Here is a 19,231-nt window from a genome sequence, read left to right as displayed (position 1 = left end):
TTCCTAGTCCTCAAGAGATTGCTCCTGCTTCAGGTGTCATGTCAGGAGAAAGCAACCCTGAGCTTGACTGAAGGGCTGTGACTTCATGTCAAGCTTCTTGTCAGTGTGATCTGCTTGGTCTGAAGAGGGACCCTTCCAGGATGGTACGTAGGCTTGGGCCATCCTCCTACCAGCTTCACACTAGATCCAAGTCCAAGTAAGGATTAGTGCTCCCCATTGAGGGACAAGGAGAAGTCCCACGGCTCTTAATCACTGCACCTTTCATTTCTAAACAGCGATATTTTTTACGAGGAGCTTCGTAAGTCCTCTTTTGCCACTGCTATTCTCTCCTCAACAAAAAAGACTAATTCTTTTTGGAACACAATGGAAATTCAAAGCTCCACTTACATAAAAGGAGCCATGGTGTCTCCATTTCTAATGAGTCATTGTTCCCTCTCTAAGTCCCTTGCTTCTTACTACAATAATCGCTTCTCTTGGGTAATGAAAATTTAACTATCTGCTGTTCTCCATTGCCTCTTCTTGCATCAAGTTGTCTGCAGGCAGGCTGATTTTTACACAGGAGGCTGCAAGCTGAAATAATTCAGACAAGAACTCGTGCAAACAGATTGAAGTCTTCAGAGAGCTTAGAAAGCCGGTCGCCGATTCGGGCTTTGGGTATGGCAGGAGCTTCAAGGTCCTGCTGCGTAGCACTCGCCCTACGTGCCCTTGGCAATGTCGCTGTGTACGCGCCTCCCTCTGTTTTCTGGGGTGTAAAGTGGGATATTTTTTGGTCCTTCTCGCCACGCGTGGGTGTTGGGACGTGTCTGAAAAGGAACGCTGTGGTGCTGGTGGCGTGATTTCCCTTGGAAGTCACAAACATCGCAGAGTCTCAGCCTTTGTTTGAAAGAACAAGGCAACGTTACAGAGAAACACTGAAAAACAGGAGCCACAGGTGCAAAATCCATTAAGGAAATATAAAGGGTTCTAAAGTGCTTCTCTCTTTTTTCCTTTTTTCCCTTATGTTTTATGACACACTTGTGACTTCATAAGGATCCTGCCTGTGATTTTTAAAAGCAGGGTTAGAGCTGTTGCCGGCTCACCGTTCCCAGCAGGTCCTTTGTTCTCCCAGTTTTGTTCCTGCCGTTTAGGATTTCAATAGCTGCAAGAAGTGCTCCCCGCTTTTGTTTTAGAGACTTCCTCCAGGAAGACAGGAGATTGGAGGGCCAGAAAACAGGTCACGCAGTCGTCTGGCAGTGTAAGTGGCTCCTCAGGGAGCAAAGCAAAGCCAGCAACCAGGAGAAGATGAGGCCATGAGATCAAGAGCCTCTCGCGCCCTCTCTGATACCAAAGCTCCGATCTACAATAGCAGGTTGACCCGCGGCTGACAACCGGCAGCAGAAGGGCAGCTTGATAGCACAGATAGGACTTCACCATCATGCTGGAACATGGCCAAGAGGCATGGTTAGCATCTCATTTACATATCCATTTGCTTTTTTAAATAGAAAAGTCGACAATGAATTTGGCATCCTAATGTTTGCTTTAGCTTAGTGTATCTCATTTCTGCTGGATGAGTAGCAGAAGGTGCTCCCATGGATGCTCTTAGGGTGGCAGAGTCGGTGCCGAGCGGTTCTCAATGACACTTGCAGGAAGCCGAGAGTCAGTTGGGTTCATTCTTTCTTTGAAGGCATCCCAAGTCTTCTTTTTTGAAAAGAGGGAAAGATGGTGTGCAAGTAAAAGACAACTGCACTTGGGTGGGGAGGCTCTTGTACACATTGGTGCATCTGTACATGCTGATGAAGTGAGGGCTGGAGCACCTCCCGTACAAGGACAGGCTGAGAGAGTTGGGGTTGTTCAGCCTGGAGAACAGAAGGCTGCAGAGAGACCTTAAGGCAGATTCCAGGGCTGAAGGGGCTCCAGGAAAGCAGGGAGGGGGCTCTTGATCAGGATGTGCGGGACAGCACGAGGGGGAACGGTTTGAAACTGAGCTTGAAGGGAAGATTAAGATGAGGTCTTAAGAAGAAATGTTTTGCTGTGAGGGTGGGGAGGCCCTGGCCCAGGTTGCCCAGAGCAGTGGTGGCTGCCCCATCCCTGGAGGTGTTCCAGGCCAGGTTGGATGGGGCTTGGAGCCCCTGATCCAGCGGGACGTCTCCCTGCCCATGGCAGGGAGTGGGATTGGATGGGCTTTGAGGTCCCTTCCAACCCAAACCATAATCTCCCTGCTGTTTGCGGTGCCTGCCCCAGAGCAGAGGAGCACTTCCCAAAAACAAGACCTGGGTTTCCATCCTGCAGCAGGAAGGCACTGTAGGAGGGGGAAGGTAGGTGGTAGATGGCTGGTGGCTGGTGTGGGTACCTTGCCTGGACTCTGGGTTGGACTCTGAACGCCAGTCTCTGCAAGGTTTTGCAGGCAGGTTATAGTTGAAGTCAGATTTTTTTTGGCTAATTCCTTATGGAGAATGGGAAAATTCTGGTTCACCTGCAAAGTCTTGTGTTATCATTGAAGTGCTTGTTTTACAGCATCCTGGCTTGGATCAACCATGGGGTGGCCAGCAGGACCAGGGAAGTTATCGTCCCCCTGGACTCAGCGCTAGTGAAGCCACACCTTGAATCCTGGGTTCAGGTTTTGGTCCCTCAGTACAGGAAAGACATTGAGGGATGTTCAGAGGAGGGCAATGAAGCTGGTGAGAGGTCTGGAAAACAAGTCTTAAGAAGAGCAGCTGAGGGACCTGGGGATGTTTAGCCTGGAGGAGGGTGAGGGGAGACCTCATGATTCTCCACAAGTCCCAGAAAGAATGTGTTGCTGAGGCGGGTGTTGGTCTCTTCTCCCAGGAAATAAGTGATAAGATGAGAGGAAATAGCCTCAAGATGCACCAGGGGAGATTTAGATGGGATATTAGGAAAGATTTCCTGACTGAAAGGTTGATAAAGCCCTGGCAGAGGCTGCCCAGGACAGTGGTGGAGTCTCCATCCCTGGACGGGTTCAAAAACCATGTGGCCGTGGCACTTTGGGGCATGGTTTAGCAGGCACAGTGGGGTTGAGCTGATGGTTGTACTGGATGAGCTTGGAGGCCTTTTCCAACATTAATGCTTCCAGGATTCTACGTTTTGTTTTGTCCCTGGAGATGACCCACCCTCCTTCGAAGCCATTTTGTAATAACGTTGTAAACGTTCATGGCAAAAGTACCCAAGTGAGGTGTTTCAGCCCATTGTCTTGTAGCTGAAACCGCTCAGCCGGTGCCTGTAAACCGCCCTCTCCCAGTCTCCCCATTCTCAGTTCTTTACAGTCAAGGCTCTTATCTCCCTTAAAATTTTTCTACAAATTACTTGTTCCTTCGACATTAAGACGTAAGACAGCTGAAAGCTGGAACACGAACGGGCCTCTGATCTTCCAAACCCAGTTAAACCCAGTAATCAGACTTTAAGCTGATTTGAAAGCTGGTTGAGCTCTGCTTTCAGTACCTGGGGTTTTTTTCCCTGCTGCTTTTTTATCTGTGATTTAGGGGGAGATGATCCTGCCGTGGAGCAGAGACCGGCCCAGGTAATGCTCTTAAGTTCCTTCCCACCATCTCTCCTCTCCTCGGAGCGGTTTGTAGCTGAGACAATGCCTTGGACTAAAAAAAAAAATGGTTTCAAGTGGCAATTTTTCACACTGAACAAACAGAGGGAAGGAAAAGACAGGAGACATATGCCTTGTTTCTGCTCTGATTTTCCGTGGCCATCAGCTGCTCTCTAAAACACATCAAGAAACAAAAAAAAAAAAGGAAAAAAAAACACCCTAAAAAGGGCTTCATTTCCAACAGCAATTACCAAATGAAGCCTCTGCTTAATGGACATTTTCAGAGGGCATGGACACCACTTTGTGCTCCTGCTTTCTCATTACAGCTCTCGCAGCTCCCAGCTGACAACCTGATAATTCTTGCCGATAAAACAATCTTTTTGGGTTATTGCCGCGTTCCAGCGCTATCCCCGCTTGCCCGGCTCGCCTTAAGAATTGTCAAGATTACGGAGTGAGCCGTGAAAACATCGTTAGCAGGCGGAAAATAGATATATTGAAAAAAAAAACCAACAAAGCAAAACGCTCACTTTTTTTCTGCTTCCTTTCGTAATTCTCTCTCTCTTATCCCCACTTTTCCGTATTATGCTGGTAGTGCCTGTCTTTTATGAGTCTGAGTAACATCAGAGCTGATCAATATTCCCTGCAAAATCAGATTTCAAGATCTTAATTCAGAATAGCAAGGGGTTCTGCTGGTGTCAGAGGCCTCTGGGGCTTCCAGCGAGTTTCTCAGCAGGAAGAGCTGGAAGCTCCGCTGGAAGAAACCTGTCCTGTTGTGGGCACAGCCCAGCACCACGATCCACCTTATGGAGCCCCTGTGGTGAAAATCAGATCTCCTTGCAAATACATGAGTGCAGGGAGAGGCAGGACCTCTGAAAATCCCAAGGGGTGTGGTGCTTGGTGCACCTGGGTGCTTGCAAAAAATTCAGCAAGAATATAAACCACAAGAGAGAAGAGATGGTTTCCATCTCATCCATCTCAACCATCCAGAGAAAGGATGGCTCCGCTCCTCCTCATGCACCTTTATCTGGCGAAGAGCATGTGTAAGTTAAGCTAAATTGAAATATAAGCGTTCACAGCGGGTCTTTCGTTGGTTTAACAGCACAAGTTAAGGAGTGATTGAGCTTTGTGGCTTTGCCCTGTAGGCGAAGCCCAACAACTCATTGGGAAACAAGTTTAGCTGTGAGAACTTGTGTCACGCGTAACCTTGGTTTAGGATTAATCATCAGTCAATGATTAAATTGAGTTAATGTAAATTAGGGTTGGATTGATTTAGGGCAGTTCACGTGGAGACTGTCCTGGTTTAAGAAATTGATTTTAAAGAGAAACTTTTCTTTCAGCCTCGTACCCTGCGTATTGAGCTGACATTCAGCAGAGGGGTGGGGGCTTTTAACATAGGGCAAGAACTCACGCACAGCAAGGCTCCTGATCTTTAAAACCCCTCGGGTAATAAAGTGAATTAGAAACCAGGCACTCTGCCGCTCTCCCAACTTCCCTCTCTATCAGATCCCTCCTCTATCCAGAGTAAAAGCAGGATCTAAAGTGCTGGCAAAGCTCTAGTGCTGTTCAGAATCTCTACAAATAACCAAAACAAAGGGCCGTGCTCCAGAGGTGTCCAGGCACCAGCAGAGCAGCCCAAAACAGCTTTATGGTTAGGACCTTCTGGCGCTGAACTGTGACACTGCCTTTGTGTGGTGGCTGGTAGCACAGCAAGGCACCTCGCCACGATATCGTAGAATCAGAAGGATTTAGGTGGGAAAGGACATCAAAGCCCATCCAGTCCCACCCCCTGCCATGGGCAGGGACACCTCCCACTGCATCCGGTTGCTCCAAGCCCCATCCAACCTGGCCTGGAACCCCTCCAGGGATGGGACAGCCACCACTGCTCTGGGCAACCTGGGCCAGGGCCTCCCCACCCTCACAGCAAAACATTTCTTCCCCAGATCTCATCTCGATCTCCACTCTTTCAGCTCAAAACCATTCCCACTTGTCCTCTCCCTGCACTCCTTGATCCAGAGACCCTCCCCAGCTTTCCTGGGGCCCCTTTCAGCATCAGAAACATCTCTAAGTTTCCCCCGCAGCCTTCTCTTCTCCAGGCTGAACAACCCCAACTCTCTCAGCCCCTCCACGTATGGGAGGTTCTCCTGCCCTTGGATCATCTCCGTGGCCTCCTCTGGAATCACTCCAACAGCTCCATGTCCTTCCTGTGCTCAGGATTCCAGAACTGGACACAGGGCTGCAGGTGGGGTCTCACCAGAGCAGAGAAGAGCGGCAGAATCCCTTCCCTCACCCTGCTGGTAGCACTTCCTTTGGATGCAGACCAGGATACGGTTGGCTTTCTGGGCTGCTAGCCCAGAGCTTTATCTGGTTTAAGGGTGCTTTATCACCATTTGTTCTTGGTTTACTCTTTTCTTTACAAGAAAGTAAAGATGGAGATTCCATGTGCCCTGGTGGCTTTTGGACTATGGGGATGCACTGTACGGGCACCTTGGATTCCCAGCTTGACTGGTTGAAAATCAGAGCAGTCATCGTAAAAAGAAAAAATTAAAAATTAACACTTTGGGTGTTTTTCAGTCATGGCAAAGCCAAGGATGATGTATTTCAAAGGGTGAAAATAAAACATAATATTACCAAAGCGTCACAAAACCTGATGAGAGGAGTTTATACAGGCTCAGAATATTTTCTGTTGGAAATAAGAAATTCCATCTCACACCTGAGGTGTGAGACATCTTACGTGATGGGAGATGACCCAAGGGCTTTGAATAGTTATTGCAGCATTTAAGGTGGGCAAGGGCAAGGCAAGAGGTAGCAAACCACCCCTCTTGGTCCACTCGTGTCAACCAAGGTGGTCAGTGTCACGCTTCGGAGCTTGGCTCATTATGGATGGATGGATGGATGGATGGATGGATGGAGAGTTTGATGATGAAACTTTGGCAAAAGGCAGTGTGGAACCAGGACTGTTTCTTCCTCTTGTCCCCAGATGTGTGTGGAGCTCACAGTTCCACGTGTATGAAGCCCTTCACAGAAAGGGTTCTCAAGCACTGGAATGGGCTGCCCAGGGAGGTGGTGGAGTCCCCATCCCTGGAAGTGTTTGAAAGGTGGATAGATCAGATGCTTGGGGACGTAGACAGGTACAGTTGGAGTTGATGATCTCTAAAGTCTTTTCCAACCTAATGATTCTATGATTCCAAATCCAGGAGGTTGCACTGTGGGAGAAGAGAGAACAGCAGCAGCCTGCTGTTTTGGAGCAGGTTCTCCACTGTGTCCTGGTTTCAGAGAGAGCATGGAAAGCGGTGAGACACAGAAGCAGGGGACCAACGTACCTCTTTGCTCCAACTTTTTGACCCTCAGGGAGGAAAAAGGTTGGAAATCTTTGTCTGAGAGTGTGTGGGTGCAATAAGTAACCATGTAATTAAGACCCCTTGGTTTGTGCTGCAGCTGAGGCAGAAGCATCTTGAATTTTTGCACCATACGGCCTTTCATCACATGGAAAACTGCCTTAGTACAACAACTGACTCTTTCTCTCCTGTTCCTGTCTCCAGGTCAAGCATCCTCCTTCACGCAGCAGCCCCAGGACCAGGTGGTAATCGCTGGGCAGCCCGTGACGCTGCTCTGCGCCATCCCAGAGTACAATGGCATCGTGCTATGGATTAAGGACGGGCTCGCCCTTGGAGTTGGACGGGATCTCTCAAGTAAGTCATGATCCCACCTTACCTGCACAACAAAAATTGAAGCGTGCTGTCCAATGCAGAGAAGGGGCAGCTGCAATATTTAGTATGAAAATAATGAATAGAGTCCTCAGCACAGGAAGGACATGGAGCTGTGGGAAAGGGTCCAGAGGAGGCCACAAAGATGATCCAAGGGCTGGAGCACCTCTCATAGGAGGACAGGCTGAGACAGTTGTGGTTGTTCAGCCTGAGGAAGAGAAGGCTCTGGGAAGACCTTAGAGCAGCTTCCAGTGCTGAAAGAGGCTCCAGGAAAGCCGGGGAGGGACTTTTTCCAAGGGCCTGAGTGACAGGATGATGGAGAATGGCTGTAAATTGGAAGGGAGAAGATTTAGATTAGACATTAGGAAGAAATTCTTGATGCTGTGGGTGGGGAGGCCCTGGCCCAGGTTGCCCAGAGCAGTGGTGGCTGCCCCATCCCTGGAGGGGTTCCAGGCCAGGTTGGATGGGGCTTGGAGCCCCTGATCCAGTGGGAGGTCTCCCTGCCCATGGCAGTGTGTTTGGAACTGGATGAGCTTTAATGTTCCTTCCAACCCACACCGTTGTCTAATTCTATGATTCATTTCAACAGCAAATCCTTCCAAGCAGCTCAAACATAAAAACCGAAAACTTGGAATAAACAAAAGTGTTTGTCACTCTGACTTGAAACAAAGCAGTTGGTTTCCCAGAGGTGTGACCTGATCTGCTGGAAAGCCTTGCCTTGGTTTCAGTCAGCTTTTGGGAACAAATGTCACATTTCCAAAATACAACCTGAAATGTTTTCTAAATGTTGAAAGCGCCTTTTTTTTGATGTTCTCAAAAACCCCTGCGTCTCTCTTTGCTTTGGATAAATGTGTTCATTGCGATCCAGCAGAGTCCACAAGTACTCGTGGCTTCTGGCAAATTATAGCTTGGTAATCAAATTCCTTAGGCTTTTCCATACTTAATCCCATGCATGCGTTGTGATTGAGGGTTTATTGCAACTGGTGAAGATCCTGGAACAAGACTGAAGAAGTCATACACTTTATTCTACTGAAAATGTGTACTGAAAATGTGATTTATTTTTTTTTAGTGAAATAATTCACATAACTAAGGGAGAGTTTTGACTTGAGAGCCAGAAGCCTGGGAGGGTGCTGAGCCCTTCCCGGATCTGCTGTTTCTTGCCCCACACGCAGCAGTGTCTACACACATGTTGTTGTCACTGCTCAACCACTGCAGGCTAGAGGGGTTGCTCCAAGTCAAGCAGCAGCATTCAGAAACCAGAGGAGGATTCGTCTTTCTTGGTCTCCGGGGACCCCACTCTTCTCTGAAATGTGACATCCACTTTCTCTTTTTAGATTGGATATTAGGAAAATCTTCTTTACAGAAGGAGCGGTGAAGCTCTAGAAGAGGCTGCCCTGGGCAGTGCTGGAGTCTCCATCCCTGGAGGGATTCAGAACGCATGTAGATGTGGCACTTCAGGACATGGTTTAGTAGCCACAGTGTTGGCTTGATGGCTGGACTTGATCTTTGAGATCTTTCCCAACCTTAGCCACTCCATGATTCTGTGATTCTTCTCTTCTTTTTTTGTTTAATACATGGAATTATTTCTCAGGCTTCTCTGAGTAAGCGTTCCTCTTCAGCTCATTTTCAAAGCTCTATGTCACAACTTTTCCATATATTAGAGAGCTGAGCTTTCCATACAAGACCTCGCAACACAAATGGGTAACAACGGCTCCACTCAAATATGTAGCTTATGTGAACAGTTTCCACAATTACCGGAGCAGGGGCTGCTTTCAGCAAGAGGAACTGCCAGCTCGCATGATACCGGCTCAGCCAGTCATCTAATTAGCTAAGTACAAACAAACCCATCATTTGTATTTCTTGCAGTTCAGGAGAGCAAATCCTGCTGTTGATAGCTTGTGAAACAACAAAAACACAAGAGTGTGCCAGGCTGCCAGCGTTACACAGTGCATTAATCACCAGTGCGGGGAAGGATGGAGCAATGGCAGCCCTCTTTCTGCACCGCTTCAGATGGCTTGAAGGGCAAGGCAGAGCTGACAGTACCCCTGCAGGCACCTAAGCAGCCTTTTGTAGACCTAATAATGGAGGTATTCCAGGGTTCCACCACGAGAAGAGGCACAGCTGACTTGAGGAGTTAAGGAAATCTCATGATTTCCTGGAGGATTTGCTGGAGGTGGTGGATGTCCTAATGGAAGGGCTCATCCCTTTTCCTAGGGATTTCAGCTCAGGCTTCTTCATCAGCACCTCCTTGTTGAACTCTTAGGACAAAGTCTTCAGTCACCTCTGCGAATTTAGAAGGCCACTCTCTATCTTTTTGTCCTGTCAGCCAAGGAAGAGAAGAAGCCTGGCTCCTGGGCGTTTGCCAGGAGGTGGCTGGAGCTCTGGATCAACACTCTATGCTCTTCATACTTGGGCTCATCAACGCAGCCATCTCCTGACTCGTGCTTTACGTTCTGCAGGTTATCCACGCTATCTGGTCGTAGGAGACCACCTGTCTGGAGAGCATCACTTGAAAATCCTGAGAGCCGATCTCCAAGATGACGCCGTCTACGAGTGTCAAGCCATTCAAGCGGCCATCCGATCCAGACCTGCCCGGCTGACCGTGCTTGGTAAGTCCTGTCTCCTCCTCATGTTGGAACTTATTTGTTTTGCCCTCAGAGTCACACTGGGTGACTCTTTAACAAAATGTTTTGTTGCCAAATCAAGAGGACTGGAAATTAATCAACCAGGGAGCATCTTGATCCTGAGGATGGCTGCAAAGGGGACTCTTTAGGGAGTAGAGCAGTTCTGGGATGAGTAGCACAGGCACAAAACATTTGGTACTTCAGCTCTAAAGATACGTGTGCCAATTTAGGAGTGCATGCGTGTGAATTTAAGGATATGAAGAATATCATTGTGATTCTGCCCCTGTACTGTGACTAGACTCCACCTGGGGCTCTGTGTTCAGCTCTGGGGTCCTCAGCACAGGAAGGATGTGGATCTGTTGGAACGAGTGCAGAGGAGGCCATGGACATGATCTGAGGGCTGGAGCACCTCCTATACAAGGACAGGCTGAGAGAGATGGGATTGTTCAGTCTGGAGAAGAGAAGGCTACAGGGAGACCTTAGAGCAGCTGCCAGTAGTGAAAGGGGCTCCAGGAAGCTCCATCCAACCTGACCTTGAACCCCTCCAGGGATGAGGCAGCCACCACTTCTCTGGGCAACCCAGGCTGGTGCCTCCCCATCCTCACAGGAAAACATTTCTTCCAAATCTCTTACATAAATCTCCCCTTTTTCAGCTTAAAATGAGTTCTAGCGTCTGGTTTGTAATTTCCCCTGCACTTGTTTTCCTCTCTCCACCACCCTACAAAGTCTCCTACCCCCAAACTTACACGCCTGCCATCTCTTCCTTCTCTGACCCCGCAGATAACGATGATTTTCTTTTGATCCATCCTTCTGTTCAGCCAACCCTTTGCTGCAACTCAGAGCTCTGACGTGTGCCCATACATGAAAGAAGGCTGTGAATGCATCGGAAAGCAGAGCGCGGCTGTCAAGGGGGGCTTCCTCACTTACCGACAATCTCTACAAGCGATGTTGCCTTTCCCTCCTTCGTCTGGGCTCCCTCCTACTGTTGTGAGGGCAGAATACGTTGCTGGAGCCAGACAAAAGAAATAATGTTATTTAATTAGAGCTAAAGATTTCAAAACTAATTTAGTCCCAGGGCGCATGGGCGGACGTCAGAGCTCAGAGCTGCTGCAAAGCGTTGATTGAGCAGAGCGATGTTTTTATGGATCAAAAGGAAATCGTTATTATCTTTGAGGTTATGGAATGTGTTGAATAGACGGTAGTTAATGTTTATGTGAATATACATGGTAGCTGCTAATTGGTACATTTACCTCAGATGTTCAGCAACTTCTATTTGCAGAGTGTTTTCCTTTTAAGAAAATTGAAGTTATCACACATTCAAGTTAACCCAATCAATAAGGAATTGTGGCTTTGCAACCTGTTGGTGGCCCGGGTTTCGCTGTAGGTGTATTTATCATAGAATCATAGAATAGCGTGGGTTGGAAGGGACCTCAAAGCCCATCCAGTCCCACCCCCTGCCATGGGCAGGGACACCTCCCACTGGATCAGGGGCTCCAAGCCCCATCCAACCTGGCCTTGAACCCCTCCAGGGATGGGGCAGCCACCACTGCTCTGGGCAACCTGGGCCAGGGCCTCCCCACCCTCACAGCAAAATATTTCTTCCTAAGATCTAAAATCAATCTCCCCTTTTTCAGATTGCAACCGTTCCGCCTCCTCCTATCCCTGCACTCTCTGATCACTCTCCAGCTTTCCTGGAGCCCCTCTCAGGACGTTGAGGCTGCTCTATGGTTGCTATCTTTATGCAGAAGTTCTGGGCAAAGTTAAGGCTGGTTAGGGAGGATAATCCACAAACTTGAAAGAGGCTGGAACTTGCACTTGGATACCTTGTGGTAGGATGGTGTGTCCTGCTTCACCATCAGTGAAAGTGGGCATTGCCAGGGGTGACCTGTGTTGTAGCTGACCCAACGGAGGGTGCTGGAAATGGCACACGAAGAGTAAATACCTCCAGCACCCCATGTGTTAAGAGCGAGCGCTGGCTCCTGACAGCCGGTTGTAGCGTTCAGTGCATGAAGCTAAAACTGCCGTATGTTTGGGAGGCAAATTGTGTGTTTGTACAGAAAATGGAGAGACTTTTTGGTGGTTACAGATGTTCGGTGCCACCAGCTGTACAGACATTTCTCCTCTTCGAATCTGGTGCATGTTGACTTGACAAGTCATGAGCGGAGCAGCCGTCTCTGGAGGGACACGCATCCCCCAGATTTCATCTTACTGGGTTACAAAGGATTGTGGCAGGGGAGCCACTTGGTGGGCATTCATTCCATTTACCTTTTGGTTGCCATCAGGGGTGATTTGTAAATTTAGGAGGAATTACTTGTAAATTAACGGCAAAAGTCCTCTGCTCAAAATCTAGCCTGACTCAGGCATCCCACCACCCACATTCCCAGGAAGCCTGGACTGCCTTCTCAGCACCTCTGGACAGAAGAACTGGACTTACTTGGTCATGGCCAGGAGTGAAACTTCAAACACGAGGGTATTGCTCACACCTCCAGCATCCTGACATATACAGGGGATAGAGATCTTCCATCCTGGAATCTTTCTGACTCATTCAGCAACCTGATCCAGTGGAAGGTGTCCCTGCCCATGGCAGGGGGTTGGAAATGGATGATCTATAAGGTCCCTTCCGACCCTAACCGTTCTATGATTCTATGATTCTATGGTCCAGGGAGGTTATTCTCCCTCTGTACTCGGCACTGGTGAGACTGCACCTTGAGTACTGTGTTCAGCTCTGGGCCCCTCACCACAAGAAGGATGTTGAGGCTCTGGAACGTGTCCAGAGAAGAGCAACGAAGCTGGTGAGGGGCTGGAGAACAAGTCTGACGAGGAGCGGCTGAGAGAGCTGGGGTTGTTTAGCCTTGAGAAGAGGAGGCTGAGGGGAGACCTTATTACTCTCTACAACTACCTGAAAGGAGGTTGTGGAGAGGAGGGAGCTGGGCTTTTCCCCCAAGTGACAGGGGACAGGACAAGGGGGAATGATCTCAAGCTCCACCAGTGGAGGGTCAGGCTGGATATCAGAAAAAAAATCTTCACGGAAAAAGTCATTGGGCACTGGCAGAGGCTGCCCAGGGAGGGGGTCGAGTCACCTTCCCTGAAGGTGTTTGAGGAATGGGTGGATGAAGTGCTCAGGGACATGGTTTAGGGAGTGTTAGGAATGGTTGGACTCGATGATCCAGTGGGTCCTTTCCAACCTGGTGATTCTATGATACTATGACCTTTGACAGTCAACCAAAGCCTAATTTGTCCCCACCTGCTCAGCTTCACCTCAGGCTGTGGGCATCACCTAAGCAGGAGACGATCCTTCCGCCAGCCCAAAATCCATATGCAAACCTTGCAGCTCTGAAGCAAATGGTGTCACAGCTAGAAGAGAGACAGGAGGCTCTTGTGTCTGGAAGCCCAAAGCGCACTGTTGAGTGCACGACTCGAGCAGCTCCTCAGCCGGCCAGGGATGCAGGGGGCAGGTCTGGAGAACCTCATCCCGGTGTATCACGTCCCAGCCTTCTCTCCGAATAGTACCTCACTTGTTGTTGGGTTTTGCGTGGTTTGGTGCTGACTTGTTCTTTCTTGCCAGCTTTTCCACTTTCTTGATATCACAAACTCCCCCAATGCCTCCCAATTCAGTTTCCAACTGCTGTCATTCATGTCTGACAACAGCTTTGCGGGGCTGATGCCTCCTACTTCCCTGCTCAGACGCAGAGCTACACCATATTTTAATTAAATATTTAAGGTTTTGTCACATTGTTTTCAAATCTACATGGTTAAATGTAGTGGAACAGATCATTCCATAGCCTTGGAAGTCCAAACACTCAAACAGATGAGCCTAGTAGTGTCATCAGCGTTTGGAGAAGTCTTTTATTCGTAGAATCTCAGGGATGAAAACTGCTCAGGAATTTGGCTAACCCATCCCAAAAGTGAAGCCCTCTACTTCTCTGTGTTGCCCTCAACTTCTCTCTTACTCTTGCCCCCGTTGTCTGAGGAAGGAACCACTGCTCACTCTCCTGGGGATCTCTGCCCTGGCGAGAAAGGACATTGAGGAGCTGGAGCACATCCAGAGAAGAACAACAAAGCTGGTGAAGGAGCTGGAGAATGAGACTTATAAGGAGCAGATGAAGGACCTGGCATTGTTTAGCCTGGAGAAGAGGAGGCTGAGGGGCGATCTTATCCATCACTGTCTATGTCTCCCAGAAAGGAGGTTGTGGTGAAGTGGGTGCTGGGATCCTCTCCCAAATGACAGGTGACAGGGTGAGACGAAACGGTCTCAAGTTGCACCAGGACAGGTTTAGATTGGACATCAGGGAAAACGTCTTCACTGAAAGAGTTCTCAGGCACTGGCAGAGGCGGCCCGGGGAGGTGTTGGAGTCACCATACCTGAAGGTGTTTAAAAGGTGGTAGATGAGATGCTCAGGGATCTGGTTCAGTAGTGGACAGATACGGTTGGAATCAATGATCTCAAAGGTCTTTTCCAACCAAACAGTTCTCTGATTCTATGATAAAAGCTGATGAGGTGGGATTTGGGAAATACGGAGGCATCCACGGTTTCTGCAAGCAAAGGGTACCAAGGCAGCAGGGACCCCAAGCCAGGAAGCATTGAGAAGCCACTAGAGGGCTATTTACTACGTGGTACACCTTTAATGCCAGGGCTTCTTAATTTATGATCTATTTAACTAAGCCAGGGTATTAATTAAATAAAGTAAGAGACTGATTAGGACTTGGAGAAATTTAAAAATAAAATCAGACAGCAATGGAGTGAAATTGCAAAGCAAACACTTTGGCTGTAACCACTGGAGAGTTCCCTCCGGTCTTCCATCAAAGCTCGGAGCAGGGAGGGCAAATACAAGAGATTATATAGCCAACAGATGTGTGTTGTTAAAATATGCATCTGCCAGCCGTGTAGTTGAAGGAGCCAGAGGGCTGGCTTGTGGATCCTCCTGCACTCGGGGGAGCGTGAATGAATTCGAAGCCCCGCCAGCCGAGCTGGGATTTGCAGACACGTTAATTAGTGTTGAGTTCCCAGATCTCGAAGGCAGCCAAGCGAGGAGAAACTTTGAAGAGAGCATTGGCTTCCCCTGGAGGGAAGAGAGAGGAGGGGAAGAGGGGAGCCCTGGCTCACTCTGACAATGTGGCAGTGGCATTGGGATGACCACAGGGAGGCAGGACCTGCACTGCCCGGAGCAGGAACAGAGCAGAGCGGATGGATGAGGAGGTGCTGGGGAAGCTGGACGGTAGCGTGGTTGCTCTACTCTTGTCAGGAGCATCCTAAGCCAATTCTGGTCTGTGGTCCTCAAAAGGCAAAGAAAGGCTCAAGGAATGGCAAAAACTGATAGAGCTGTTCACAGCAGCGTGAGCCAGTACAGGCTCTGCCTGCTGTGGTTTTGAAGAGTTTCTCAGGCAGGTGCCAAAGTGTTTGGCCATGGCAGGGCTGGGAGGGACCTCAGGATGAGACTCGGTGCCTCCAGCCCTGTCCCAGCCGCTTGCGTACACCGTCGGCTCTGAAGCTCAGCACAGGGAAAGGGCTGGACCAGAATGATGCTAATGGGAGCTTGGGGACAACCAGGACAAGGGGACCATAGGGGAGTGAGGAGGGAGGCAAAGGAGACTTAAGGTGAATAATTGATAGGCAATTAACTTGTACATTCACCTTTTATAGTGTAATTCCCCGCCTCTCCTTCTCCACGGACTCTTCCAATATTAACTCTGCCTCCATGTGTGTCCTATTAGAAATAAGGCTTTCTGAAATCAACGTTAATTATTTAACACTACAGATTAAGTTAATTTGAAGTGAGAGCTCCTGTCTTTTAAGATGGCAGAAGCCAGAGACAGGAGAAGAGGAGGGTCGCCTCAGTGTCGTGTGCATTCGCGTTCAATCACAGCCCTTTTCCGCTTTTTAGTTGATTTTTTTATTTAATTTCATCGTCTCTTTCTAGCCTAATCTTTCCAGTTCTCCCCTGCCGAGCAGAGTAAGCTATTTCCATTACCAAAATGATCGCTGGCAGCTTGAGCCATCTGCGTTTCCCAGCTTTCCTGCTCTTTAGCAGAGTTTGATCAGAAAATAAAGAGGCTGTGGGCTGGGAAAGGCCATTTTTCAATATTTGTTTGTAATGCTGAGCTGCAGTGAGAAAATGCGGAGTAGGTGATGTTTCAAAGCCAGAAACAGTTCAGCTTGGAGCCATCTCAAGTATTTTTCCATACTTTTTAACCAAATCAATTCTCTGCAGGAAAAATCCAACCTAAGCCAACAATGTAGAGTCAGGATGCCAATTCAGAACAAAAAAAAAGAAGTGAGGAAAATGTGGTTGCAATCTTCTAGTCACTTCTTCTTGAAAAAGTTTGGGTCTTCACAATGCTGCATTTTCTGCTGGGAATATTTTCAGTGGCAAAATAGCAACCAGGTCTACTGAGAATGAAACAGAAACATCAAACAATCAAGCACAAATCCCAAATAACCTAAATATTTGATGTCATGTCTGAGCAGCTTAAGTTTACAGCGCTCTGAGCTGGTTCTTTTTGATAGCGGAGGGTGGATGGGTTTCCTTGCTATCAGCCCTGCATGGCTCTCATGCAGGAAGGCATCTCCATGGGCTTGACCATACCCAGACAGGCAAACCCATGGGCTTGGAGGTGCTTGAGCAATGAAGCTGGTGAAGGAGCTGGAGAAGAAGTATTATGAGAAGCAGCTGAAGGACCTGGGGTTGTTTAGCCTGGAGAAAAGGAGGCTGAGGGGAGACCTCATCACTGTCTACAACTGCCTGAAAGGAAGTTGTGGTGAGGTGGATGTTGTTCTCTTCTTCCAAGTAACAAGGGATGGGATGAGAGGAAATGGCCTCAAGTTGTGCCAGGACAGGTTTAGATTGGACATCAGGAAAAATTTCTTCACCAAAAGGGTTCTCATGCACTGGCAGAGGCTTCGCAGGCAGGTGGTGGAGTCTCCATTCCTGGGGGTGTTTAAAAGATGGGCAGACAAGTTGCTCAGGGATGGTTTGGTAGTGGACAGGGATGGTTGGATCTCAAAGGTCTTTTCCAGCCAAGCAATTCTATGATTCTATGAAAACCGGTGTGAAGAGCAACCTCTGCCTCGTGCAGTTGATATCTGGAAAAACCAATCAGGGAGAAGTACCGTCCGCTAAAATCTCAGCTGTAGCAATGGGTCTTCCCAAGCTGTGTTTCACCTCAGCGTTGGGAAGTTCTGCTCTTCCCTCCTTTCAGAGGGGTTTTTACCCTGACTATCCAGAGTATGATCCACATGAACTCTGCTCTCCTTTGAAGAGACAAGCAAACCTGATTCACTCACATCCCCTCTAAGCACATCTTCGCTGACTGTGTGGCAGTCGGGTGAAATACTGCTTGGGATGTGTCCACCAGCTTCGGGCTCTGCCAACCACATTGCTGTAGAATAATGACTTTCCAGTTACACAGATATGGGAAGAGGAAAGCAAAGAAAGGGCTTTGCTCTCCGTTACAGATGTGCTCACTATTGTGCTGCTTTTGCCATGCCGCTATAGAGCTGCTAAGACAGGGAGTAGCTCCGTGTACCCAGACACCGTGAAAACTGGAAAAGCCCCTTCCCTAAGGATGCCAGGGGGAGCTTCCCAGTAGTCACTGGGAGACCTGGTGCTTTTGCAAAGACAGCCCAGTTTGCACATTGCTTGTGACAGGGCCCAGATGGGTATAAATCCTGTCCGAGTCCGACACCACTGCCTGAGCAGGGAATTTAACAATATGTATATATTCATCAAATGCATTAGAAGCAATAAATATATTCCTTCCCAACTGCAGAGGGCTGCATCCTTCCTGAAGAAAGATTTGTGTGCCTGGATGTCTGTCTGTTTTCTTCAAACTGTATCACTTGCTATACCAGCAGATACCAGCTTCCCTATCAAACCTCACCTTGCCCGTATCCTCAGAGCCGCACCAGCATTCCTGCCTGAATGCTGAAGGGCCACAGAGTGAAAAGGAAGAGACACGGTTAGAAATGATTAATTATAGGGTTCTTGTGCCGATCTGCTATTTCTTGTCTTGATGCAGGGAGGGCCCGACCCCTGATTTATCAAACACAAAGCATTTGGCTTCTCTATGCGGAGTCCATTGGTCTGTACTAAACTGACAGATGCAAAGCACCAAGAGCTGATAAAAAGCTTTACTGGTTCTCTGTCATCCCTTCCGATGCAGTGGTGACTGCATCCCTGTCCCCTTTTCCCAGCCCCACTTGCTGGCTCTGTCTGCTCCCTCGCAGAGGAGCCGAGGGCCGTTTCTTCTGGCTATGATGGCCGTGAAGTTGCTATGAAATGATGCAGGCGTGCTTGCTGTGTGTCAAAACCCCTCTGTCCTGTTGCGCTCCTCACTCGTTCTGCTGTGGCAGTGAGGAACACGCTTCACCTCCAGATCCTCCCCTGGTTCACATAAGGCACCCAGTGCTCCCTTTGCATCACCCAAGACTTTTCCCTTTGAGTCATATTCTACATCAGATGTCTCCTGCTCCCTGCAATGCCTCTGCACAGGGGCGATCATTCTGCTTTATGCCCTTTTGGATCGCTCACACCTTGCATTCCGCATTGCACAAACACACGTGCCCACCTCTCATTGCTTTGCATGCCTATGTGCATTTCTCCCTCTTGACAATCAAGACAAAACTCCCCCATCCGTATCCTATCCGTGCTCCTCTGGATCTGCATTACATGGATGCACAGCAGCTCCTTTTGTGCCTCGCCCTATAGATTGCAACGTTGGGCACTGGGGCTGCGCTCGGTGGCTGCTCAGCCAAAGGATCCGTCACTGCTGGGAACTTGGTGGGTTGTTAGTGACCTGACGAAAGTATTGACTCCCTCTCCCCTTGTCAGCTGGCGGAGAAGAATGAGGCCCTCGAAGCGTGACATCAGCTGAGCGACAGCCCCCGCTTTCTTATCGATCCCCCAGAATGAAAAATGAACCCGAGGCTGGGCAGGGGCAGCTGCAAAAGCAGAGAACACGCTTTGGGAGAGGAGGCAGAAAGCAGCTGTTGAGGTATTCCTGATGGAGGATACCTGCCCACCCCAGACCTTTGCTTGTGGCCAGCCTGAAGGGATGTGCTTCCTCAGGTCCGAGAGCTCTGCCAACCCTATCCTGGACTGCTTTTTGGGCATCTTGCATTTCCTCCCACCCTTTAAGTGTTGTCCAGCCTTGCACCCACTCTGCCAGCTGGGATAGAGTTCAGGCTTCCTAGGTCTGTTCCCAGCTGCAGCCGGCATCCTCCCCAGGTCATAGTGGAGAAAGGGTTGATGAATCCTGTAATAAATCTCTCTCCCCCTTACAAATCCATCACAATGCTGTCTGAGTCCTGTGTTTCCCAGCAGTGTTTGCTTCTGATGCACCTGTCATCGTGTCTGATGGATGCCAGCTTCCCA

The 19,231-nt window shown here is 48.9% G+C and overlaps 1 protein-coding gene across 3 annotated transcripts in view; it reads left to right on the top strand.

Moving 5' to 3' along the window:
• Positions 1-19,231, top strand: part of KIRREL3 (kirre like nephrin family adhesion molecule 3) — a 430,776-nt gene that overhangs the window by 301,580 nt on the left and 109,965 nt on the right. For all 3 annotated transcript variants that reach the window (XM_054086908.1, XM_054086909.1, XM_054086910.1), the window contains 2 exons: positions 7,072-7,221; positions 9,696-9,845. In XM_054086908.1, the coding sequence (XP_053942883.1) occupies positions 7,072-7,221; positions 9,696-9,845 (300 nt within the window). The remainder of the gene's footprint in view (positions 1-7,071; positions 7,222-9,695; positions 9,846-19,231) is intronic.

Source organism: Cuculus canorus, chromosome 23 (genome assembly GCF_017976375.1).
Source record: "Cuculus canorus isolate bCucCan1 chromosome 23, bCucCan1.pri, whole genome shotgun sequence".
Taxonomy (NCBI): Eukaryota; Metazoa; Chordata; class Aves; order Cuculiformes; family Cuculidae; genus Cuculus; species Cuculus canorus.
Note: the sequence above shows the minus strand (reverse complement) of the source record. Positions and strands in the feature narration are given on the sequence as shown.